General features: G+C 39.7%; 1 protein-coding gene across 5 annotated transcripts in view; it reads left to right on the top strand.

Annotated features, from left to right (window-relative positions):
* Positions 1-315: 315 nt before the first annotated feature.
* The window catches only part of ppip5k1a (diphosphoinositol pentakisphosphate kinase 1a), a 47,279-nt gene continuing 20,376 nt past the window's right edge, over positions 316-27,218 (top strand). For 2 of the 5 annotated variants that reach the window (XM_072671771.1, XM_072671770.1), the window contains exons 1-24: positions 330-379; positions 853-4,509; positions 7,503-7,973; positions 9,388-9,583; positions 11,375-11,465; positions 11,568-11,653; positions 13,112-13,266; positions 14,201-14,302; positions 14,611-14,772; positions 14,870-14,991; positions 16,621-16,722; positions 16,906-16,992; positions 18,326-18,401; positions 18,693-18,802; positions 19,823-19,908; positions 20,023-20,148; positions 21,558-21,679; positions 21,810-21,992; positions 24,019-24,160; positions 24,444-24,667; positions 25,493-25,620; positions 25,713-25,827; positions 25,923-26,030; positions 26,330-26,443. In XM_072671771.1, the coding sequence (XP_072527872.1) occupies positions 7,824-7,973; positions 9,388-9,583; positions 11,375-11,465; positions 11,568-11,653; positions 13,112-13,266; positions 14,201-14,302; positions 14,611-14,772; positions 14,870-14,991; positions 16,621-16,722; positions 16,906-16,992; positions 18,326-18,401; positions 18,693-18,802; positions 19,823-19,908; positions 20,023-20,148; positions 21,558-21,679; positions 21,810-21,992; positions 24,019-24,160; positions 24,444-24,667; positions 25,493-25,620; positions 25,713-25,827; positions 25,923-26,030; positions 26,330-26,443 (2,787 nt within the window). In that variant the 5' untranslated portion in view covers positions 330-379; positions 853-4,509; positions 7,503-7,823. Of the gene's footprint in view, positions 380-852; positions 4,510-7,502; positions 7,974-9,387; positions 9,584-11,374; positions 11,466-11,567; positions 11,654-13,111; positions 13,267-14,200; positions 14,303-14,610; positions 14,773-14,869; positions 14,992-16,620; positions 16,723-16,905; positions 16,993-18,325; positions 18,402-18,692; positions 18,803-19,822; positions 19,909-20,022; positions 20,149-21,557; positions 21,680-21,809; positions 21,993-24,018; positions 24,161-24,443; positions 24,668-25,492; positions 25,621-25,712; positions 25,828-25,922; positions 26,031-26,329; positions 26,444-27,218 lie in introns of all 5 variants that reach the window. The other 3 variants (XM_072671768.1, XM_072671767.1, XM_072671766.1) reach the window with 3 other exon arrangements.

The raw sequence follows: 27,218 nt of genomic DNA, 5'->3' as shown, positions 1-27,218 counted from the left end.
AAATCTAGTAGAAAGCCTAGCTGTCCCAATACTTCTGTCCAAAGTACATTAAAAGAGCACATCCTTGATTTCGGAATTATCGCTGAATGAGCTGGTGTCCCAATACTTTTGTCCAAATAGTGTATCTACAAAGTGACGCTGAGACGCCTCCTAACTTTCGTGCCCTACAGAGGGAGTCACCGGCGTTTGATTTGAGATGCCCCCAGAAAGCCGCCCCTTCATTGGACAAAAAGTCGCGCTAGCTCCGCCTCCCTTCGAGGCTGCACGCCTATTGGTCGACGCGTTTGTTTATTTCAGCTACCCCAACAAGTTCGGCTTCACTCGCTGCCTGTCAACGGAGTGACAGCAATGAACCCGAGTCGAAAGAGCGCGTCAGACTGTGAGTAAAATTAAATATTTAAAGATGTAGAGGCGTATTTATGTCTGCTGGAGATTATTGTGATAGTCTCCGGGCTTGTCTTATTTCTTTATGGTTGACATTGACCACAGCGTCTGGTTTAGGGCTCTTATTAGTGCCGAAGCTAGCAGGCAGTTAGCGGGTTAGCTAGTTTAGCTTTAGCTTCCCAGCTAACGTGTAGCTAGCTGCTGTGCCTGTAAACAACCTGTGCTCTCCAATGGCACACATTAACACTCTGACAGCTCACACTTTATACTTTTGCCATCATTTTAAAGCTATTTTCTGTTCATTAGCTATAGCACTAGGTATTTAAACCAGTGTCTAGTACAAACCCTGCTCCCCTGGGCAGTAAAATATGATGCTTTCTTTATTATTATGTTGTTTATCGTTTTAAAATAATGTCTGGCATTTGTGTATGTGCTAATATCTGTATTAATAAGTTTATCTTTTTGTAGATACACTGCTGTTTTCATCCTGAGGAGAGGTTCAGGTGGGATAGCTGCTGGAGCTGAATGACCTTAAGCCTTATGAAATTGTGAAACTCCTCTATCAGTGTGAGCTGCTGCAAGCAGGCTTCATATAACTGCTATCTTTACCCAGTCCTGCACAGTCATGTTAGATAATGACATTAATATTAATGATAATGATGATGATGATGATAATAGTGGCAGTAATCTTTATTTGCATAACACCTTTCATACGTGCATGCAGCTCAACATGCTCCACTGAGAGTTATGATTATATATGACCTGCAAAACTGACATGCAAGCGAGGTAAAGTGAAAGTCATCAGACGGTTATAGCTGTAAAGTAATAATTAATTAATGAATGATGAAAGTGACATGCAAAAGTGATCATTTTAGATGAGTCAGATAACTTGACTAAAAGGAAAAACCAGTGTTTATAGTAATATGGAGCTATGAATATAAAATAAAAGCAATGTAAGCTGAAAATAAGCAAGAAATGAGAAATGCAAAAGGTTACAGCTGTAAAGTAATACAATTATATAATGATAAAAGTAATATGAGTGATGTTAGTAGTCTAAGTAAGTAAATTTACATTTACGGCATTTAGCAGACGCTCTTATCCAGAGCGACATACAAGGTTATTCATATTACAGAGGAGGGCCAATGTAGTGTTAGGAGTCTGGCCCAAGGACTCTTATTTGCGTAGCGCAGCATAGGCATAGGGTCCAGACCGGGAATCGAACCCTGGTCTCCCACATGGTGTTGTAACTCAGTGGCAGGTAGTGGTGTTATCTGTTGTGCCACACCAACCACATAATCAGTTCAGGTTAATGTAATGCTAAATTCAGATATATACCTATATATTATGTGGGATTTTAACATTTAAATAAAATAGGTCAAATGAAAATAAGCAAAATGAAGCTGCAAAGTGTTATAGCTATAAAATAATTCAATAAATGTAGTGTTAGGAGTCTTGCCCAAGGACTCTTATTTGCGTAGTGCAGCATAGGCATAGGGTCCAGACCGGGAATCGAACCCTGGTCTCCCACATGGTGTTGTAACTCAGTGGCAGGTAGTGGTGTTGTCCGTTGTGCCACACCAACCACATAATCAGTTCAGGTTAATGTAATGCTAAATTCAGATATATACCTATATATTATGTGGGATTTTAACATTTAAATAAAATAGGTCAAATGAAAATAAGCAAAATGAAGCTGCAAAGTGTTATAGCTATAAAATAATTCAATAAATGTAGTGTTAGGAGTCTGGCCCAAGGACTCTTATTTGCGTAGTGCAGCATAGGCATAGGGTCCAGACCAGGAATCAAACCCTGGTCTCCCACACGGTGTTGTAACTCAGTGGCAGGTAGTGGTGTTATCCATTGTGCCACACCAACCACATAATCAGTTCAGGTTAATTTGGAGAAATGCTGCAGCAAAGCTCTGGATTACATGCATTACTTTCCTGTAACGTGAGAATAGGTATATATTCAGATATATACCTATATATTATGTGGGATTTTAACATTTAAATAAAATAGGTCAAATGAAAATAAGCAAAATGAAGCTGCAAAGTGTTATAGCTATAAAATAATTCAATAAATGATAAAAAGTGACATGCACAAATGATATTAGTAAACTAAGAAATCATAAAAATTATTGTGTTATTCTGTGCTGATTATGGACTGATTGAGTTGCTTGTCTAATCTCTATTGGTAATGCTTTTCCACTAATCCTCTTATTAACTTTTCCTACTTTCCTACCATCTCAAAGATCTCAAAGAACGACTTGGGACACACACGCAGACAGACAGTCTGTAATATATGATGGAGCCAATCCGTTAAGTCCTTTACAAACCCGCAGCAGTACTTTACAGAATATTAGTGCTGCTGAAAGACCCCCGACTACAGTGACTACGAGTTGCTCCCCTGATTCCACACACATAATTAGTTCAGGTTAATTTGGAGAAATGCTGCAGAAAGCTCTGGATTACATGCATTACTTTCCTGTAACGTGAGAAGAGTGATTTAATGTAATGCTATCCTCCTGGTGTTGGTGTTTTGTATGGCGAGGGGAGAGAAAAGGCAATGTGGGAAATCGACAGGTGTGCAAACTGCATTTGCAAGATACACATCTTCCATGGAACAGTTAATTGCGTCCACTAGGAAACTTCACAATCTACCTTTTGTGTTTTTATGCGGGACAGGTTGCCTATTGTTGGGAATATTGATTTGCTGGTGCGCCGTATCTTAAGATAAGATACCAGAGCAGGTTCTTAATAGGACTGATTCAGCATTGCTATTGATTTTACTATATCTACTATATCGGTACACCTGAGCATAACAATTGATGTGTGTGAGGTTAAGGTGACTTTACGCCATTGATTAGTCATTTATACTTGGGTTTAACCAGGAGAGGATGGGTCTCCCTTTGTGAGTCATGGTCTTCCTCTGCTCTGAGGAAGTGTTTTTCTGCCACTGTAGTCCTTGATTTACCCACTTGAGGTTACATGACTATTTATTTACTGATTGATTGATTGTAATTTTTTTATTTCTGTAAAGCTGCTTTTACATAATCAGGTTGTCAAAAGTGCTATACAAATATACCCCCTTTACACCTGGTGACTTTATGCATCTTGGGTATTGGGGTTATATCCGGATAAGGCCCAGCCACAGACAAATGCAGGTGTAAACGCAGCCAATGCACATTTAACCCAGATACAAATGCCATCACTCAAACCACTTCAGGAGGTGGTCCGAGACGCATTTGAGCCACGTTATAGCAGCGTAAACACATCCGTCAGTCCAGACGTATTCGAAATCCTCCCAAGTACAGCCCGAAACATCAGTAATATTTGCTGCGCGATGAGCACATTTGCGTATTCCAGCTTGTGACTATTCAGTCTAAATGCATGTGGCTTAAAACGTACCAGGATACAATCCAGGTGTACAGTCCAAGTGACCAGGTGTAAACAGGGTCATGAATTCTGACCGTATCAGAAGAATAGAGTAGGGATGCACCGATCCGATATTAGGATCAGATATCGGGTATTGAATAATTAGGCCGATCCATGAAACCTATCCTTTCACTTTAATTTATTGGTGTGAGACTGAACTAAATGTGCAAATAAATAAATGACAAATGACTATTTAGTACATTTATATCTGTGTTAATTTGTTCTATTATATAAAGTAATATTTAAGTGAATCCTGATGCATTAAGTCTCTCCTACATGGTGAGGTATATGGTTAATTAAATCAGCAGTGGTATCAGACTGGTATCGGGTATCGACCGATATGCAAAGTTTATGGATCGGTATCGGTGTCGTTATCGGAACTGAAAACTGAAAAGCCGGATCGGTGCATTCCTAAAATCGAGTCTAACAAACCTCAGTTCCTGTGCAGATAGATACGGGGTGTATTGAGATCTTTCACTGCAGTTCTGGAAGTTACTAGAAGGTTTTGGGGCTGCTTTTACTCTTACTTGAGTTATCGCTTTTGTTCAATTATGCTGAGGCTGATTTAAGGCTGATTTACCAACTTTTTCTCTCTCTCTTTCTATCTGTTTGTGTGTGTTCTGTGTGCCAGCTTCTGAGCAGGTGTAGGATAAAGGAGGATTTCCAGTACTTGTTGTAATACTCTGTGCAGGTGAGGGCTAATCCTGTTATGTATGGAACCAGCTTTACTCAAAATAAAATGTGTGTGCCAAGGTCTACAACATCTGAAGTGGATTTATTATAGTGTAGTGAACCCTTTTCTGTTTTACACTTAAATTGAAAGGTAGGTGATATATGATATGCTTTATATGATTATATCTAAAGGCATTTTTAGGATGGTTGATACTAGGGTTGGCCCAAACCGATCCAGTGACTGGATGGATCGTGTGTCAGCTTCCGAGGTCCGCCTCCATGTCTGATACTTAGGTTGCTTTAGCAGAGTGCCATCTGTCGTCCTCTAGGCACCAGTACTAGACATGGTCCTCGGCTGCTGCAGACTACCCCAGACAGAGTTCATCTGTGGCTTTATTTCAGTGAGGCTCTAATGCTAACTCTCAATTCCACCTTAAACAGTGCTGCAGTTACAGTGTGTACATTTCAACAGCAGAGCATAACTGCAGCATTATTTAAGGTGGAACGGAAAGTTTGGGGAAGAGGAAAACTGTAATCGCTGTAAATGTGACTCAGCAACAGCAGACGGCTCCCGAAGAGCATGTTAGTTAATCTGTCAGAAGAGTGGGATCTAGACTCTTCACTGTTCCAGAAAATGTTGGTCTGTTTACTGCTGTTTTTGTCCACACTGCCAAAACCATCCAGTTTGTTGTAGTTATGCAATGACAAAGATATTTTACTTCATTATGTCCATTTAGGAAGAGCTAAAGTTCCTCCCATCCTGTCTTTACTCTTAAATTATGTCTGGTTAGAAACTAAACCAAAGAATAATTTCAAGCACAGGTTTTAACTTATTGTGCTTCTGAGGTTATTTGGAGGTGTAGCTACTTTGCCAAAGTCTGGATGACCAAAACATGTTACATGGTTCAGGAACAACCCAAGAACCCAAGGCATAGGCCTGCTATGAACTGGATATGTTAGATACACAATATGACAAAAGTATTGGGACACCTGCTTATTCATTGTTTCTTCCAAAATCAAGGATATTAAGAGTTGACTCTGCTTTTGTTGGAGTAACTGTCTCTACTGTCCAGAGAAGAAGGCTTTCTACTAGATTTTGGAGGTCCATAAGATTTTAATTGAGTTCAGCAACAAGAGTTGTTAGTGAGGTCAGAATGTTGAATGATCACCACTCCACCTGATCCCAAAAGTGTCAGATGGGGTGCTGTCCATCATTCTAGAGAACAAAGTCCTTCCACTGCTCCACAGCTCAATGCTGGGTGGCTTTATATCCATCTAGTCCACTCCTGGGATTAATCAGCATGGTACCAATAGGTTCATGTTTATATGCTCCCTCTAGAGAGTCCTATTCTATTCTATTGGCAGTACTTCTCCACATGGACTATACATCTCTGTGAGCAGGTTAAAGTACCTGAATGCATTCATCAGAAGGGGTGTCCACAAACATTTGGACATATAATGCACATTCCCATACATGGCTGGCTAATTGCACTGTTTTTAATGTAAGTAACTCTAGGGTGTGCAGTACCTTGCTGACTCTGTAGAAGCTCAAGCTCAGACATTTGCGTCAAAGAAAATGAGGCTTTCTGCTGCAGCTGATGTTTTGCATGAAATTAGCTGTGGGCTGTTTTCTCGACTTTTAGTATCTTGTTATTAAAACATTTGTTTCTCAGGGTTAATCTGAGGCCTGTAATTAAGTGTGAACTAATGCTAAGCTTAAAACAGGAAAGTTGCTGTTGCTGCGGTGCAGATTAGGTGGGACCCTGTGTTTAGGAATGGTGTTTGCTTTTACAGCCTTTTGAATCTGCTGAGGTCAGGACAGAAGCTGTGATATGAATGTAAGCATGATAATTACAACGGCTGCTTGAAATTCCCTCAGTTCCAGAGAGGCCACCCAATGAGCAGCAGGCTCTGCGCTGGACCAGGCGTCCACCGTTTGAGGTGGCGTTTCTGTATTGACCCTTTCACTCCATCATTTTAGCAAGGGCTGCTCTATACAGCCTTTGTTGATCTTTATCGGGATGCTGATATTTGCAGGTCTGATACAGTGGGAAATTGCAAAGACAGCTAAATTCATACTGGTTGTTTGGATTTAGTTGAGTACAGTGTGTGAAATGTGGGTAAGAGTCATCATACTCGTATTGTGCCGGCCCTGCCAGCCACCCTGGCCTCTAACCAATTGCAGTGTTATGTTGATGTTAATTTATCTGAAGTGACACTAAATGTCCAAATGTTTGTGGACACCCTTTCTAATGAATGCATTCAGCTACTTTAAGTTGTACCTATTGCTTGTCTAGTAATAGATTAAGACTCTCTGAAGCAGATAAGCATGAACCTATTGGCTCCATGCTGCCTAATGCCAGGCGTGGGCTAGAGGGGTATATAACGCCCCCCAGCATTGAGCTGTGGAGCAGTGGAAGAACTGTGTTCTCTGGAATGATGGATGGTGGAGCTCCATTCAATACCTGTGGGACTGGTTGGGGAGTTGGGTGAAGAGATGGGATGGTGTTCATCCAACATCTTGACCTCACTGATGCTCTTGTCGCTGAATGCAATCAAATCCTCACAGCAGTGCTCCTCCAAAATTTTCTCTGTACATAAGAGACAGTTACTCCAACAAAAGCAGGATCAGATCTTTTTAATAGCCTTGACTAAAGAAGAAATTATGAATAAGCAGGTGTCCATATAGTGTACATCTCTACCATGCAAAAAAATGGTATCTCCATTTTTGAGGTTTTTCACTTAATAATCATTCACTTAATAATTTGAGTGCTTCTTTACATTGTATCGGAATAACATGATAACTGGACCAATAGAAATACTTGTAGCCCTAACCTGCCCTAACCTGCTAGATTAGAAGGAACCACTGCCTCAGTTCTCCCACTAAACCCTATTTTAGTTCCTAGAGTGGTGATTAGCTCCATTTGGGAACAGTTCCACCCCAGTATCATCCAGCTCTAGTCTTCAGTTGTTTAGCTCTTCTTAACCTGTGTGTTTGCTTGTTGTTCGCAGGTCAGAAATTGTTGCTCATCTCCATGAAATGAAGCTTCTCCTGTGGATCAGAGCTCTGTTGAATGATACTTTCAAAAAACAGACCCAAGACATCCAACCCCTCGTCCAGTTCGCTCTACTCAACGTCTGAGTCCACGCTCACTCAGCTTCGCCCCTCTAAACCTTCTCGGACCTCTCCTGCTGCCCTTGTAGCTGCTCGCCCAGGTTAGGGAACGCTGTGCCCGGGCCTGGTGCCCCCTGCCCACCCCTGGCGGTGGCCCACGCTGAGTGTTGGCGTGCGATGGCGCGGCGGGACGCTGAGGGTTGCCGCTGTGGACTGTGATGTCAGAGCCCAGCAGCCCCGCCGAGAGCCAGCGCGGCGCTCCCAGATTCTTCGTGGGCTGCGAGGAGGATGAGAGCGAGGGCCTGGACGGCTACGGCAGCATGAGGACAGACATGGAGCTGTACGAGGACGACCAGGAGGCAGACTCGGTAAGGACATAGCAAGCTTCTGTGATGTGGAAAGTTTGATCAGTGATCGGATGGGAACAATGCTGACGTTATTTTTAGCTTCTCTAACCTCCCTGATCACTTGCACTTGGTAAAAAATAAAAAATGTAATATTAAATGTATATATTTTTAAATTATTTTTGTAATAAATGTGTAGAATAATATAACAACAACAAGAACAAGAAACAAAAGCTGCATAATGTAAAATAACAAGAATGTAGTTATAATAAAATTAATATCTGTAATGGTGTGTACTAAGATGACTTGATGTCATCACAAATAGATCATTTCAGTTCATTATTTTATTTATTTAAATTAATGAATGAAACAAATGTTTACGTCTACATGAAAAATGAGTAAACAATATTAACTCAGCAATGTCCATATTTCTTTTTTTTCCTTTTTTTCTATTATTATTATTATTATTATTGTTGTTGTTGCTGTTATAATAATAATAATAATAATAATAATACAATTATAATTGTTATTATTATTAATAATAATAATAATAATAATAATAATAATTAGAGATGCACTGATCAGTGTTTTGGGGGCCGATACTGATCGAGAGTGAGGCTGGATGCTACATTAGCCTTTCCAGGTGCCTATCCCCAGAAAGTTCTATGTTGAACTGCACTGTGGAGGCTCTGCTGATACTCACTGTACTGGGCTGGGTGATGTACTCTGGAGAGGAGCATCCATATAGTGGTGTCTTTTCTCTGCTTCTTCCACAGGACACATTCTTTTAGTTAGAGACTGTAAAAAAAGAATGGATTTCACCATCGAGTTTAATGGGTTTCTGCAGCCATGGATGAGTGGTTGGATGAGGAACTGCAGTGTCTTGTGACCTTTCACAACGTTGCAGCTACTTGTAAAATATGGATCATGTGATCTGACCAGCTTTCAGGATTGCATACTTGAGCTGGAAATTGTCAGATACTGATGCATAGCTGATTGATCCTTCAGATCCTATTATTTTTATTATTTTTATTATTATAATAAATATCACTTCATAAGGCAAGGCATGTACAAGGCATTAACAGTCCCTGTTGTATTTTCTTCTTCGTATTATTATTATTATTATTATTAATAATAATAATAATAATAATAAACACATATCTCCTGATGTCAAATTATTCTTAGTCGTTGTGTAATTTGTATAATTCTTTCACCATAAATTGTGTGAATTCCAAATCCTACACCAAATCCTCATTTTGTTTGAATCCTGGCATTGTGTGTAACAGAGGCCTGTTTATGTTGACCTCACTGTCAGAAGCTGGCTTGCCTCAGCTTCTTAAGTATAAGGATGTTGACAACTTGGTAACGACCATTTTGGTTAGTTGTGCTAATGGTGATGTTTGTGTTCTCCACCCTCCTCACTGTTGTCTCTCTCCAGCCTCCTGAACGTCAGATTGTGGTGGGGATCTGCTGTATGATGAAGAAGTCCAAGTCCAAACCCATGACTCAGATCCTGGAGCGACTCTGCAAGTTCGAGTACATCACCGTGGTCATCTTCCCGGAGGACGTCATACTGAACGAGCCGGTGGAGAAGTGGCCCCTCTGTGACTGCCTCATCTCCTTCCACTCCAAAGGTGACTGTTTACACTTCTAAAACCTTCTTTTGAGAATCAGAATGTGTGATTTCTATTTGTCAAATTGACAAGCAATTGGTGGGAGCTCTCAAGCTTGAAACAAGCATCAAAAGAAATAATGAAAGGAAACGATACAGTAGTTCTCACAACAGCCTCCAGGACGCCCCATGTAGATTTGAAGGAATCTCAGCTCACAGATTCAGAAGCACTTTCTTTCGGTGTGTGAAAGTTAACCTGGTTGGGGGAAACCAGTATTTACATTTACTATTCAATACCTGGTTTATTTATTTTTGGAATTTCTTTATTTTTTCCCCTTCATTCTTTGGTGCTGCCAATTAACCCACTCGTTTGTAGCTCCCCCTAGCACTAACAATGCTTCCGACACTAAGAGGGTAAGGACTTAACACATGTCTCCTCGGATAAACGCGAAACAAGACGCCATGTTCAGGCAGCCGGCCTGCTTGGAGGACAGCGCCGGGTCCCCAGCTTGACCGCACTACCTAACAGACAAGGAGGGGAGAGAGTGCGGTTTACCCAAGGCCAGTTGTGCTGTTGCCTCCTTGCACACCTCCCTTTAAAATCACACTTGTGTGGTCTCTTTCTGATTGTAGATGCATGTGCTTTGACATCCACTGTGGCGAGAGCTACCTGTAGGTCCCATGATGACATTTTAGGTTTGTTGGAGACTTCTGAACTTGCTAGAACGGCCTGACCTGGCCATGTTGGCAATTGTTTCACTTGTAAGTTAAGTAGACAGTGGAACAGCGGCTGTTTTCTTATTGTTTTGAGATCTTCTTAAATCCCTTTTCAGACTCATCTGCACTTTTGCACACCACTTGGGGAGCGTGGTCTGGCCATAGTGATCTAAAAAACCCTCACCAGCACCTATATAACTTAAATGGACAAGCCTATACCGAACAGGGCTCCAAGGGCAGTACTGAGTAGTGCAGTAAGTTTGTCCTGTCGAGGCTCTTGCCTGTAGTGCTCAACCTCTTTGTGTCCCTTCCCTCGTGAACCAAACCAAGCCCTTTTATGCACCACCTGAAGCACATTGTCCTAATCAGCTCCAGGTGGCAGTCGTTAGGGCAGGCCTGGCTGCTCATTGGAGGTGTTGAGCCCCCGTCCCCACCTCATCACCACCACAGTATCTGCAGCCTTCTTTCTGAAGGCCTTAGCAAGCTCTTTAGATCTGGACATGGTGATCTTCACCACTCACTTCAATAACCAAGAGCAAACCAGACTAAACGTCTATGGTTTAAATAGGACTCCTCCTAGGAATCCTCCAGAATCCTCTCTAACCATGTTCTGATCATCTGCAGCTGTTGTTCTGCACCTGGTTCTAATTCTACACATTTTAAGTAGTGATAATTTATTTGTTAGTTACTTTTTACTTATTTTTATAAGACCAAAGGTTTACTTTATGTATGTGTTTATTTATTTTCATTAATTTGTTATAGTTAAAGTGTTTGTGTACAAAATGTAAAAAAAGACAGAGGTTTTCATAAGTTTTCCTGTTTTTTTTTTTTCACATGACGTGAAAAACGTGTATTTGTATTTATTATAGTGTTAAAAGTGTTTGCACTGGTAAAAACATGCCCATTGCTTTTGGAAACCAATTATTTGGTGCTGAAGACCTTAACCACTATACTGAATATCTAAATCCAATAAAGCTGTGACGTTTCAGTATCTACTGATGTCCCCCAACTTCTCAAATTCCCAGTGCAGCTGCCAACTCGGCTGTTTTCTCAGTTTATTTCTCTGTAAATGGCTCTTTCTTCTGTTTATTTACAGGTTTTCCGTTGGATAAGGCAGTGAGTTATGCCAAGCTCCGCAACCCACTGCTCATCAATGATCTTAACATGCAGTATTACATACAGGACAGGTATGAGTGAACCTCACTCAGTATCTTGTGTTTAAAATCCAGCTGATCCAGCTGACCAGAATTTTTTACCTTAAATATAATCAAGTTATGGTGACTCTTTAGGAGGGAGGTATATCGCATCCTGCAGGAGGAGGGAATTGACTTGCCACGCTATGCAGTCTTGAACCGGGACCCGGACAAACCTGATGGTACGTCAATGGCACAATGCCGGACATGTCTTGGAATCTCTGTGAGAGGTCAAAGCATGTTGTTTCTTTTATCCCCTTGTCATGGATGAGTTGAGAATGAATAAAAGGCCTCCAGAACAGCAGAACATCTTGTTCTTTGTTTTCGCTCGGCTTATTTTAGCCCCTGTGTGTATAAATAGCCACTAATGTAGAGCAGTTAGGAGAGTTCATTGCTTGGAGGGATCCATTAAGCATCCATTAACTCCAGGGGTGCCAGACTCTGCTCTTGTGGAGTTATCCAGGTAATCAGAGCTTTCAAAAGCAGTCTGACATTAAACTGTGCTAAATTGGTGTTGGAAATAAACACAGCAGGGTAAATCTCCAGCAGCAGAATTGAATACTTGAATGATTTAGCCAGTTTGTCTGTGGGAGCTGTGGCTTTCTCCTGAGAACAGGCATGTGGCTGTTATTTGAGAAGTATCATACAAATAATTATTTTTATTTTTAGTTACATTTTATTTTATTTTAATTGCTTATTTGTTAATGAACGAAAAGTAATAGAAGTGGAAATAAAGTGGAGAACAAAATGTTCAGTACATGTTCTTTGGTTATCCAGTCATGTTGTCTTATATTATGTGTATTTGTTTATGGCTTTTGGCATTTGTCAGATATTAATATTTTTTATTGTCCCATTAATATAAGCCCACTACGTTTCACAACTCTACTCACACAACACGAGCATCCATACTATGCATCCATACTTTACTGTACTCTCTATACTTTCTACTTTCTTTACTTAGTGTTTTTCTTATACTTAGTGTTACTTTAGTGCACTTAGTGTGTGTGTGTGTATGTATGTATGTGTATATATGTATATATATGCGTGTGTGTGTGTGTGTGTATGTGTGTGTGTATATATATATATATATATATATATATATATATATAATTTTTTTATTTATTTAATATGCTAATATGATTAATATAATTGCAATATATAATAATATATAATACATGTTGAATGGAGCAATAAAAGACAGCATCATATTATTTATCTCATACACTGTTATATTACATACACCAAAAAACTACAAATACATATTAAATAAATACAATTATTTATTACATATTACATATTATTTGTTTGCCATAGCCAGTTGTCATATAGTTATGTTATGGTATTTGGAAGAGGCTTTTATCCAGAGAGACTTTCAGTTCAATCCTGTTAGAAAGGTGAGAGAATGTAGTATTAGGAGTAATGCCAAGTACTCTTATTGGAATAGCATGGTGTGGAACTGAACCCCAGTCGGTCATGTGGAGGGCAGTGGTGTTACCAATTACGCTATACTAACTGCTGGTATCACAATATACTATATGTCTGAAATACAGGGTCATGTCAGTTTGCAGGCAGTGTGCCAAGTCGCATACTTGGTTATACTAGATACGTTTACGTTGGTTGTAATCCTTTTTATCTTCCAGAGTGTAACTTGGTAGAAGGGGAGGACCACGTGGAGGTGAACGGCGAGATCTTTCCCAAACCCTTCGTAGAAAAGCCAGTCTCTGCAGAAGATCACAACGTCTACATCTACTACCCGACCTCAGCTGGTGGAGGCAGCCAGCGTCTCTTCAGAAAGGTTTGTTTTTCTTCCCTCAGTGAGCTGAGCCTCCTTCCCCCACGTGTCCCTCGTGCCCATAGTGTTCTAATAGGCCCATGTCATTACTGGCAAACCAGAGAAGCTCTTCCAGAAATAGAGCAGACTCTTTGCTTTGTGGGATGCCATGAAACCCACAAGTACATACTGACATTTGGATTCACCATCAGAGCTCAGCCACTAGACACTTATTTCTCCAACAGCACCTGTTATTATGGAGCATTGGGGTAAAGAATAAGAAGTGTTGGGGGGGAAAAAAAAGCTTTTGCCATGCTATGACTGAGAGGTGAAACAGCAGTGTGGAATTGGTGATGAAGCATAACGGTCCAGTCTCAACTATATGCTGTAATGTGTATCCATTAGTCTTCTCACAAGTACAGTATATTAAAAGTATGTATGTTTATTGTTATGACCGCATTGTTGCTTTGAACTTGCCATGGTGAGTTTAACACAAACAATAGGACACCAATATTAAGGCACTAAATATTTCACAACAGATATAATATAATGCTGGACCGCTTCTGTTATACTGAGCACACATGCCCGAAGCAGTGAGGGAGGGTGAAGGGCCTTGCTCAAGGGCCCAACGGTGGCAGCTTGCTGAGCACGGGTATCGAACCCACAACTCTGTCATCAATAACTCGCTGCTCTAACCACTGAGCCACCACTGCCCCAGATACTAGTGTATCGAAGATGCCAATTTTGTAGCATCATGTGTATGCATTTATTTGCCTTACGTGACCTTGCACATCCTGCAATATTGTGCAGCTCTCTCAGGACTTATGAATTATTCAGCTGCTATTGCGAAACTTTATTGTCGAGAGAATGGAGAATCTGGACGGATCTGTAGCGTTTAAGGGATTTGTGGGGCATCTATGCTTATATATGATATACTATACTTGTCTTTCTCTGTCAGATTGGAAGCAGGAGCAGTGTGTATTCTCCAGAGAGCAATGTGAGAAAGACTGGCTCCTACATATATGAAGAATTCATGCCTACAGATGGCACGGATGTGAAGGTACTGTTTTACATAGTCATCAGTGAAGTTTTTTCTTGTGAGAATATGGTCCTATATCTGCCCTACAGCAGCCTGCCAGAAGCTGAAGTGTGTTTTGTGTAGACTTCCAGTTGACCAGCTTCTTGCCAAACAGATATTTGTTTTAAAGATTAAAACACAGGCTTTGCTGCAAAGCTGCAGGTCAGAAGCTCTTTAGAACATTGTGCCTCACACATTAAGCTCTTTGTGGAAAATTTGATAAGCATTTGGTTCCAGCATTTGAGTTTTGGGTGTGTGTGTGTGTGTGTGTGTGTGTTTGTGTTTCTTAGGTTTACACAGTAGGGCCTGATTATGCCCATGCTGAGGCACGGAAGTCTCCAGCTCTGGACGGCAAGGTTGAACGAGACAGCGAAGGAAAAGAAATCCGCTATCCCGTTATGCTCACCGCCATGGAGAAACTGGTGGCTCGCAAGGTGTGCCTAGCTTTCAAGGTTTGTCACTTTGCTTGTTCTTGAAGCCTCTTGAAGTGTTCCAGCTGCCACTGCAGGACTTTCTGTCAGTAAATCTGTTTGGTTTTCTCTACTGCAGCAAACGGTCTGTGGATTTGACCTCCTCCGGGCAAACGGACACTCCTACGTCTGTGACGTCAATGGCTTCAGCTTTGTGAAGAACTCTATGAAATATTATGATGATTGTGCCAAGATACTAGGGTGAGCCAAGTTGAGATCACATGTTAGATACACATACATTACATATACAGAAGCACACTGACAGGCAACCATAACTGCTCAAAAATATTAAGGCAAACATAGGAAGTATGAGTTCTAAGACTAAAACTAATCAGAGACCAGATGAAGGTTACTAACAATGGCAGTCCTAATGACCTTTTGCCCTTCTTAACCTAAGACTAAGCTTTAAGACCAGCTAACGATCTTCCCAGTGAGATATTCTCAAAAGATGGACAGGACACCCTGAGGTAGTTACAGCAACACATTGGGCCATTTATACAGCTAATTTTATCTAGACAGCTAAAAATTACAGTAGAACCTGAAAACAGACCATACTATCTGAAACGCTCTGTTTTACCAGCAGGAGAACCGGAGAACTGCTCAATCGCCTTTCTCTGATTATAAAGCAGCACTGAAGAACCCATTCAGAACTGAGTGGAGGCTTATGCTAATGCTAATACATACACACAAACACACCATATAGAAACCACACACAGCACATTCACCCACTATAAACCAGTTATTACACACCAGCAGACCAACAACTACAGATATCAGTCCAGAGTGTGTATCACCACACACACACAGTTACTGCAGTGTTGTAAAGGAGCTGGGAGCTGATTGGTCAGGGAGGAGAGTCAGACTGGATTATATTATTTACATTTGCATTTAAATGTAAATATATTACACATGTATAATGTATAAATGTATATTATAAGATATTAAACACTATAAAACATCATTTTAAGAAAAGTCTCGACTAAACTAAATCAGTCAGTCCAGAAAGTCTGATTATAGAAACTGAGACTGAAAATAAAGAGATTTTACTGATCGGATTAATCAGCAGCTCGTCTGATCTAAACTGTGGAGCTGGATTATTTGTACACACACAAAAATTGGATCAGATCGGAGACTCTGATCAGATCAGGGGCAAAATGACCTGATTGGAACATCCTTACTAGTGGTGCTGGCATTATGCTAGTGGACAGAAAAAGCTACTTAAAATTTAATATTTCCGAATAAAATGCCCAAAGCTCATGAACTCACTGAAGTATCCTCTGCTGTACATTAGTGCAGGTGGTTCTAGTTGGTTCTTGAGATAGTAAGGAGGAGAAAAGCCCCTCTCAGGACTGTTAGAGAAGAGTGGGGCTTCAGGTAAACAGTACGATATGATTCTCATTGATTTAAAATGTCTGATATTCCAATAGCCAGTATAGATATGTAGTTTCTTCAATGCAGTTTTTTATCAGGCAAAGCAGCAATGGTTAAAACATTAATTCAGCATCTGTGTACTGAGGTGGCTCACATTAGGCATGCCATAAAATTGAGAAAAATGACAAATTATGTGTCTGGTTGCTGTCACAACTCTGCTGATGATGCTATGTGAACCGTATGTATACTGTAGATCCCTTAAAAAACAATTACTAAACATCAGTGAATGAAATAGCATGTTGGTAAACAGCTGTTGTGACTGACCCTGTATTGGTTGGATGTTAACATTCATTAGTATTGGGATAGTGATGTGTTTTTTTTTCTTTTGTGTGTGTGTGTGTGTGTGTGTGTGTGTGTGTGTGTGTGTGTGTGTGTGTGTGTGTGTGTGTGTGTGTACAGGAACATTGTGATGAGGGAGCTGGCTCCCCAGTTTCAAATCCCCTGGTCCATCCCCACTGAGGCAGAGGATATACCCATAGTCCCCACCACATCCGGCACCATGTGAGTACACTCTATGTGGCAGGATAGCTAGCTCCCACACTGAGAACCCAGTGCATGCTTTACTGGTTCATGGTGACCTTCTTAATTAAATAAACCCTTTCCATCTGCATGCTGGATATTTTTGCTGAACGTACAGATGGAACTGGTTTGCAGTGATGCCTGAATAACTGTTGTCTTCCGCAGGATGGAGCTGCGCTGTGTGATTGCAGTAATTCGTCATGGAGACCGCACACCAAAGCAGAAGATGAAGATGGAAGTCAGGAATCCCATGTAAGCTTGTGTGACTCATGGTAGAACTCTCTCACAAACATAACCCTAGACCCGTCAGTGCTAATACTGAGGGACCAACTCTACCAAACCTACACTCTTAAAATTACAGCTGCTACAGCTGCCTTTGAGGGATGAACCATTTTGTAAAAGGATATATGAGTGAAGAACATTTTAAAGGTATACGTTTTTCACCAATTTAAAGGTTCTCCTTAAAAAAAAAGGTTTGTTATGGAGCCAAAAGTGTTTTTTTGATGGCATTACTGAAAGAACCCTTTATTTTTAAGCTTGTGCATTTACTTACTGGGACATTGTCCCCTTCAGCTTCCTAACATCTGTCTGCACAGTAGTTTGTGCTGCTTGCAAGGCCAAGATGGGCAGCAAATGGATCGGCATGTACAATTACAGCGTGTTTTATCCCTATATAAAAAAGCCAAATTCCGTATTTACTGCTGGATGCATGGTTGTAGTTTTTAAACACACACAGTTTCTTGAACACCCTTTTAAATATGGAATTCTACCATCCATGGTCCAGCATTATACACTTTAGGGGGTTTTATATAGTTTATAAGACTTTATATCTTGTTATAATTCATATATATGTTGCAGCTCATCTTTTGTTATGGTTTATATTTCTTCCGTTTTTTTTTATTATTATTACTACTGTTGACTGTTTCTTCACGCCTTCCTTTATCACATGCTCCTCTGTTACTACACCCTTACCCCGAGACAAAATAGTTTCAGTGTAACATGATCAATTTGCTGAAGCGGAGTACAAATTTAACATAACAGGCACATGAAGCTTATTCCAGTTCTTTTATTTAAAGAAGTAAAATATGGCACAAAAACAAAAAAATATATAGTTGGTGTTGGAATAAAAATAAATTGACTTCCATTTAAAAATCTGTACCCTTTTTTTGCCATTTTGGAGATTTCTATCCTTAATGGTTGCTAGGTGGTTGCTATTGTATTGCAAGGTGGTCGCAATGGCATCCCAGGTAAGGTGGTTGCTATGATGTTGCTTCACGGCCACTAGGTAGTTGCTATAGTGTTGCTAAGCTGTTGGTTGCTGGTTGCTATGGTGTTGCTAAGGTGATTGCTATTCAAGTCTTTTTGGATTCTTTAGGAAGCAATTAGATTGTATTCCAAGTGATTATGGAGCATTTCTATTGGTCTATTCGTCATAAACTTTGGATACAGTATGAAGAACAGCGGTCAGGAAAAAAGCAAAAAAGTGAAAAGCAGCAGAAATGGACATACAAGGTTGTTGTGTGGCTGCAAAAACAAATACACTATATTTGTAAAGGTAAAATGAGAATTTTGTGTCTTTTCTCAGGTTTTTTGAGCTGTTTGAAAAATACGGTGGTTACAAGACTGGCAAGCTGAAGCTGAAAAAACCCAAACAACTGCAGGTAATGGGTTACATTTGCATGTTTAAAGCCACCTATTTGGTATTTTTATATATATATATATATATATATATATATATATATATATATATATATATATATATATATATATATATATATATATATATATCTTAATATGCAATTTTTTTGCACTTGAAGCCAAATCACACTTCTACATTTTTGCCTTGTCTGCTGTTTGTTTCAGTTCTTTATTTCCTGCCCAGCAGATTAAAACCCTGCTGCAGTTTACAAGCTGTAGTCACGTACTCCATGCCTTGTTTTTCTACCCTTTAGGAAGTGCTGGACATTACCAGGCAGCTGTTGGCAGATCTGGGGCAGCACAATGACTGCGAGATCGAAGAGAAGAAGTCGAAACTGGAGCAGCTCAAGACTGTTCTGGAGATGTGAGTGATGTGTTTAGAACTGGGCCACTTTAACCGGTACAAGCAGTCGCCTTCAGGAATGTCGAGAGAATCTCCATGAATTGCTTTCAAGTGTTGTCTCGAAACAACAAGTGCATTACAGCTGTGCAGAAAGATATGAGGTTTAGATTGAATATGACTTATCTACTATTCATTATATGACACCAGCCCCAGCAATGAGAAGATGCCTGCTTGGAATTCTTAAGGCTTGTGTTCTTTGTCAGACTGGTAAGGAAATAAAACGAACCAGTCCAATTTTATTTATATATATATATATATATATATATATATATATGATTGGTTGTTATTATGTTAAATGTGGCATCAGAACATCAGCTATTTGGACTCATAAGAGGAATGAATGGACTTCACACATGCAGGCTAATATAACATCAGTAATCTAACAGGCTAGTTCTTTAGTTCACACTATAACCAACATCAGTAAACACTGTTTTTATTGTTGTTTTTACAGTACAGGATAATAAAACACACAAAACAGAACTCTATCTCGCCCACAAAGTCAGAAATGTCAAAAGTTACATGTAGCAGAACCCCTCTGCTGCTCTCAGTGTTGCCAAGTCTCACTACCACCTTCAGACCTTTTACCAGCAGGGTTTAATTTATCCCTGAACAAGCTAGCGCTGGATCAAGTGCCTCCCATACTGGATTCGGCTCCTCTTTTAATGGATCCAGGGGAATCAAATCCTCACAGCAGTGCTCCAAATGCTTCTTTCCTGGACAGTGGAGACAGTTTCTCCAACAGAAGAGCAGGATATGGTCTTTTTAATATCCTTGATTTTGGAAGAAACAGGGAATGAGCAGGTGTCCCAATACTTTTGTCATTATAGTGTATCATTTCAAATGTATATTAAGAAAACAAAGTGTGAAAATTTTACTATTAAAAGTGGCACTGCTTTGCCTGGGCGCTGTGTTGTTTTGCTGCACAGCCCATGCTGTAGTTCTGCATTTCTGGATCCTTATGTGTTTTTGCTTGGTTGTCAGGTATGGGCATTTTTCTGGGATCAATAGGAAAGTGCAGTTGACTTACCTCCCCCATGGACGGCCGAAGACTTCCAGTGAGGAGGAAGGTACAGGAGAGAATCAGGGCACTCAGTCTGTCTTGTTGCTGTAGATAAATCCAGTGTCTAGGAAAAGTGGTAAACATATTTGTATTTATTTATTTATTTATTTTAAATCTGCAGACACACGTAAGGATGGCCCGTCCCTACTGCTGGTGCTGAAGTGGGGCGGTGAGCTGACCCCTGCAGGCCGCGTACAAGCAGAGGAACTGGGCAGAGCCTTCCGCTGCATGTACCCCGGAGGACAAGGTAGTGTGTGAGAGGGTGCTGGAGTTTCTCATGGTTTTCTTTCTCGCTCTCCTTTTTCTGTTTATCTTCATTTCCTTTTATTCTTTCCATTAATATGTCTCCATATTCTATTTTTTTCTGCCTGTTCTACCATTCTGTTTTTCTCCCTTTCTTTTCTATATTTAATTCTTTCTTGTTCCTTAATTTCTTCCTTTCTGTCCTTTCCTTTTTCCTTTTGACACTAAATAGGGGAATATTTCAACCTAATGTTTCCAGCTTCATATTCACATTTAACTCTAATAATATCACATCACTTTTACAGTAAGCACAAATCTTAAATACAGACACCAATTCAGATTATTATTATTATTTGTTTTATTTGCTCTGAATATGGAATTCTCTTGCTAATTCAAAGCCAAGTTTTTCCAGTAATCTCTATATAATAAAAATTGGCCTGTTCTTTTTTTTCTGATTATTTTCTATTTCTATTACATTTATTTTGCTTTTGATTTATAAATGGTGTCAGACAGTAGACTAAAGTAGTGATTTTCCTACTGACTGTGGTAGAAAGGGTTTTAGAGCACTTAAATGATGAATTGGAGCATTAAAAGATTATCTGGTCTGCTATATTGCTGCCTACATCCCGTCCTTCAAGCCAGTCTGTCGCTGACACTCCATTTTACTAACACCGTAGGTGTTGAATATTTTAAATAGGGTCTACAGAAATGTCTGTGGGTAATACAGCAGTATTTTTTTTTGGCTAAATAATAATAATCATAAGTCTATAATCAGTAGTGTGTAATTGATATGTATTATTTAGGTGTGTTGCAGAAATGCTTCCAGGGTGAATGGAAAGCTGTGTTTAATTTTTTGTAGTCAATAAATGAAAATGTGAAATGTTTATGTAATGAAATTGATATGTAATGAAAGTAGTAAGATTTGGCAAATTACTTATTGCTATATAATATATAATAATGCTTTTCTTAGTATGTTGTGGATAGGAACCCTGACCAGTTGTAAGTTGTATTATACAAATTATATTAAGTATTACATTAATTATTCATTAATTATTATTATTATTATTATTATTATTATTATACAAATTAATTATAAGCCTTGTTTAATTTAATTATTTAATTACCTTTATCTGCCCTTTGATTAGATTTGCAGCTGTAAAGTTTCACTCACTATTATCAAAGTTACACATTTAGGTCAGGAGTGTTACAGCAAGGTTTATATTCCTTATTATATTAGGTGTGCTCCATCTGCCATTAGCCAATTCGTCTGTTAAGTTAACTTCTGCTGGAATTTCCAGGAATAATATTCAGTTTTTTAGGTGCCATACCAATGCACAGAGAAGGAATCCACGTGTATGGATCTGTCTTCAGGTTGTGACTGTGATGTTCTTCTGTGTATTTGTGTGTATGTAGGAGACTACGCTGGTTTCCCTGGCTGTGGCCTGCTCCGGCTCCACAGCACGTATCGGCACGACCTCAAAATCTATGCCTCCGATGAGGGCAGGGTGCAAATGACAGCGGCTGCGTTTGCTAAGGTACCACTCAGAGACCTGTACCATTCAGATAATCTATGCTGTGTGTAGACAGGGTGTGTCTGGGTGTGTTTTATTGTATGTGCAGAGTTGCAGGGGTCATGGTAACTGATCCCTGTGGTGTTCCTGGCAGGGTTTGTTGGCGCTGGAGGGCGAGCTGACGCCCATCCTGGTGCAGATGGTGAAGAGTGCCAACATGAATGGCCTGCTGGATAACGACATAGACTCGCTGAGTGGCTGCCAGCACAGGGTCAAGGCCAGGCTTCATGAGATCATGCAGAAAGATGAGCCCTTCAGTGAGGAAGACTTTGAAAAAGTGAGGCCCTTTTCACCACTGTTCAGACAGCAGTAAGGAATATAATACAGTGCCTGACAAAAGTATGGGGACATCTATCATTACAATGCATGTTTTATTTTTTATAAGAGATAAGATAAGATAAGATAAGATAGTCCTTTATTAGTCCCGCAGTGGGGAAATTCACAGTGTAACAGCAGAAAGGGATAGCAGGACCCTCAGTTACAAAAATTTAGATAAATGAATAATTTACACTATATACACAATATAAATAAGAATTAAAAAAGCAATAAACAATATTATTTACAGCAAAAGACTCTTAATTGCACATGGGGGTGGGATATTGCACATAGTATTCCCTGAACATGAACATGTGTGTGTAGTTAAGTGTGTGTGTATGTGGTTAAGTGTGTGTGTATGTGGTCTGCTGGGGGCAGTGCTGGTTGTGTAGTCTGACGGCAGCAGGAAGGAAGGACCTGCGATACCGCTCCTTCACACACTTGGGGTGAAGCAGCCTGTCGCTAAAGGAGCTGCCCAGTGCTGCCAGAGTCTCATGCATGGGGTGGGAGTTGTATTCTTAACACATTAAACGTGCATTTCAGTTAAAACTAATTTAGATGTTGCGTAATAAACTTTATAAACAACTTAAAAAGGCCTTACCTCAGGAATAAAGACAATAGCCACACATTGTATCCCCTTGTTAGTTTGGAAAAGAAAACTGTCTATAATTTAATACCTACAAATCATACCAGGTATAGGCTGTGTCTTATTAAATATAGCAGTTGTGTCCTTCCTTACTTAAATACTCAATAAATGCATTCTTCGGCACCTTTAAGTTGTTATTTGATGAATAAGTAGTTAATGTGTGGCTTTGATTGGGGTAAAAAATGCTCAGATTCAATTTTATGAGCCTATTTAACCACCCTGTTATTTTGCCTCAGAATGCACTAATTTTCCTTGTTATATATATATATATCTATATCTGCTTCCATTGGCTGGTTTATGTCACTGGGATTACCCACAGTTGTATAGCATAGCATAGCCAAAGAGTCTTCCTGAATAGTGTTGCTGTTCTCTCTGGGTCCTCTAGGTGTCTGGTTGGCATGTTCGGCAAGGAAATTTGTATTTGGCGCTTCCTCCGCTCAGCCTAGCATTAGCTTTTAGATTTTTTTGTCTCATTTAAGGCATTTAGCAGACGCTCTTATCCAGAGCGACTTACAAAGTGCTTTGCTATTTACTCAAGAAAAACTTTAGCTAGTTAGAATAGACCAATAATTCAAAGGATACCTCTAAGCTTTAGACATTACTTAACACAAGACAATAAGGTGACCATAGTACTCTAATCGTCCAAGTATTCTCTGAAGAGGAGGGTCTTCAGTCTGCGTTTGAAGACAGCGAGCGACTCGGCCGATCGGACACCCAGGGGCAGCTCGTTCCACCACTTTGGTGCAGGACAGAAAAAAGCCTGGACGCTCGTCTTCCGCGGATTTTGAGGGATGGCGGGTCGAGCCGAGCCGTACTTGAAGCTCGAAGGGCTCTAGGTGCAGATCGGCTTTTGACCATTGCCATCAAATATGGAGGGGCTGGTTCGTTCTTGGCTTTGTAGGCCAGCGTCAGGGCATATGGTAGTCTCACTTCCATATGCTCTCAAAGTAACCATTCCATTTAGCTTCGTAAGTCTTTCGCTAGTGGGCGTTTTGAGGAAGTCAAGGACTGTTTAAACAGTTTTGTGGCTTGTCTTACAGTTTGGTTTTACTTATGTGGATTTTGCATTTGGAGGAGGTCACAACAGTGTGTGATCAAATTTTCCATTCTAGGGCACGTTTAATTAAAAGGTAGTAAGTGCCCGTATTTTGAAGCCAATTAAAAAAAAAAAGCAGGGTGTCCTCAAACATTTGACAAGCAGTATACATCCACAGAAATATTTGTATAAGTATTTGTATTGTGTGTAGGAGTTCTGTCCAGTGTGTTGCAAATGGAGAAAGTGGATGTACATGTCCATTGTTTTTTTTTATTTTTTTTATTATTATTTTAATTTCCTTCCTAGCTGGCCCCAACCTGCAGCACTTCTCTGATGAACTCAATGAGGGCTGTCGAAAACCCAGTGAGCACATGTGAAAAAGTCTACAGCCTCGTCCAGAGCCTCACTTCACAAATCCGCAAGAGACTAGAAGATCCGAAATCTGCAGGTTACTCTCCTGATTAAACCATATCCCTTTTAAAAGCAGCAGCCCAAGCTAAATAGAAATACTCCACTTTGTGTTGTTGTAGATTACAAATATTTTAGCCTAAAGGTCGCTACCTAAGAAAGCTTTCTCAAACTGAGCAAAGAAACAAACAACCTTAAAAATAATTATGTATACATGTATTAATGATCTTGTTGTGTGCATGCTTTATATATTATTAAATTTTATTGAATATATATGGAAATATTATGAGTATAATATTCACGTCAGTTTTCTTTTCTCTAAGATTTGCAACTGTACCACAGCGAGACTCTGGAGCTAATGCTGCAGCGCTGGTCCAAACTGGAGAGAGACTTCCGCATGAAGAGCGGCCGATACGACATCAGCAAGATCCCAGACATTTATGACTGTGTGAAATATGATGTGCAGCACAACAGCTCTCTGGGCCTGGAGGACACGTTAGAGCTGTTCACACTGTCCAGAGCTCTGGCTGACCTTGTTATACCACAGGTATGTCCGGGCAGGAAGGCTTGGTCCACAGAGTGCTAAAACTGTGGTATCCTCATTATTTACTGCACTGCTAGTTTCTAGTTTAAACCTCTTAATTCATGATCTGATATTGATTACAGTTCTTTATGAAATGATTTAGTGTGTTTTGTGAAATCTCATATTTTATCATGAATCAGTCCACATCAGTGGATTTTACTGTTTTACACAAAAAAAAAAAAAAAGAATTCCTGAATGTAATTCAAAAATAGTAGGTAAAACCTATTTGTTTTGGGGCTTTTACATTACAAAATAGCCAGAGAATGTCATTTTAGCAAAAAAATTGAGCGAGCATGTCTTTACTGATTCATAAATTGGTATGCTAATACATTAGCACTTAATTTAGCACCAAAATTGGATCAGGCACATACTTAGCATTCTGGTAGTGACCTTTTTATTGTTAATTTTCCATTCCATATTTCAATTGATTTTATTTTAGTTTTTTTTTATATTTGTTTCATTTAGTGTTATATATATATATATATATATATATATATATATATATATATAAAATCCTTATTTATTTATTTAAATTATTGTTTTGTAATCTTAAAGCCACATCTTTTGATTGATACAGCATTTCTTGCATTTCTATCCCCTAATTTTAATCATTGCAATGTTTACGTTCACTTTTCACAAGTGAACATGATGCTTTAATGAGTTTACCATCCATGATATTCCAAGTATTCCTGAATAGTTTTCTACTTTAACTGTGCTTTATATTCTCTCAAATATGTGCTTTCTTCTTAAACTGTGTATTACACATGCAAATTCCTCATACCGATATAGGAATATGGCATTAATAAGGTGGAGAAGTTGGACATAGCATATGCCTACTGCCTGCCCCTGATCAAGAAGATCCAGATGGACCTGCAGAGAACCCACGAGGACGAGTCCGTTAACAAGCTCCATCCACTGTGAGTCCTGTAGTGTCTCTGTTGTGCAGTACCCTGTTTGTGTGTGTGTTTTTGTGTGTGATGTTTATGCTCATGGTGTTCTTCTGTCGCAGGTATTCCCGTGGCGTGCTGTCCCCTGGCAGGCATGTGCGGACCCGGCTGTACTTCACCAGCGAGAGTCACGTCCACTCCCTGCTCAGCATCTTTCGTTATGGAGGCCTGCTGGATGTAAGCACTAGAGTAAACACCTCTGAGACAGAGGCTCCATTACACTGCATGCACACACAGAGAGATAGCTGACCAAGATTTTGATCATGTTGTAGGAAGAGCAGGACCAGCAGTGGAAAAGGGCCATGGACTATCTAAGCGCCGTCTCTGAGCTCAACTACATGACTCAGATAGTCATTATGCTGTATGAAGACAACAATAAGGTATCTGGTGTTTTCCCCACACACTGCCTTGTCTCACAAAATACAGAGCACACTTAGAGACCACCACTGGAATCCCACAACTGGTTTATCTAGCATTCAGTTCGGTCAAATTTATAATTTGCATAATTTTCCACCCTACACTGTGGTGTTGTTAAACTAAATAGGCAGCGTCAGACCCCAAACATGCCTTAGCAGATACATTTGAGATTAAATAAAAGAGCTTTTTAGATGCATATTTATGTAAATGGCTTTCTATTGTTTAAATCGTCCCTATTAAATTGATCCTTGTTGTTTTGAAGGACCCTTCATCAGAGGAGCGCTTTCATGTGGAGCTGCACTTCAGCCCAGGGGTTAAAGTGTGTGAGGAGGAGAATGCACCAATGGGCTTTGGCTTTCGCCCTGCATCTTCTGAGGTAAGCCTGTTCTGCTGGGCTGCTGTGAGATCATCTCAGCTTCCACAGTTCTTCTAATTAAATAAGATGGTACAAGTATTGGGATGTCACAATACCAACAGTGTGGTAGTCTGTATCAATACCACTGAAATTCTACAATTCTTGATACCAATTTATCAAGAACACTTATTTTTTTTATCCATCAAGAGTGGAATAAAGCCATAGATTAATAAAGTGATAAAAAAGACATGTAAGACATCATTTTAAACAAAACAATATTGTGCCAGAAAAAATCCAAAGCAAATTTATGGTGGCATAGCATTTCTGCTGCATTGCCTAACTGCCCCCCATACTACGTGTTGCTGTTGCTATCTTCTTGTACTCATGTAAGCGTTTTATGCTGCCCCCGTCAGTTCCAAAGAAATCACAATCTCTCGTGTCTATGATGGCCGCAGTAGTTTAGGTTTCTTTCAGTACCATATAAAACAAGAACCGTCACATTTTTAGAATTTTGGTATTGACTTGGTACTGAAGTATCAGTTCTCATAAGGTCACTAATGCAGTATGTGTACTTTAAGTGGACAGTGTAATGGATTGTTACGATATACTCAAGAAAGTGTACAGTGAAGTAATATATCATGTATATTTATCATTATTACATTATGATATTTATAATTCCATTATATTTCTCGGTTCCCTCGTAAAAGGTTCATTATTATGAATGTTTTTCTTTATTTATATTTATAGTATATTTATTATTATTATTGGAATTATATATTTAATTTTATTTCTTGTT

This window comes from Salminus brasiliensis, chromosome 25 (assembly GCF_030463535.1).
Source record: "Salminus brasiliensis chromosome 25, fSalBra1.hap2, whole genome shotgun sequence".
Lineage (NCBI taxonomy): Eukaryota > Metazoa > Chordata > Actinopteri > Characiformes > Bryconidae > Salminus > Salminus brasiliensis.
This window is presented reverse-complemented; position numbering and strand designations above follow the sequence as displayed.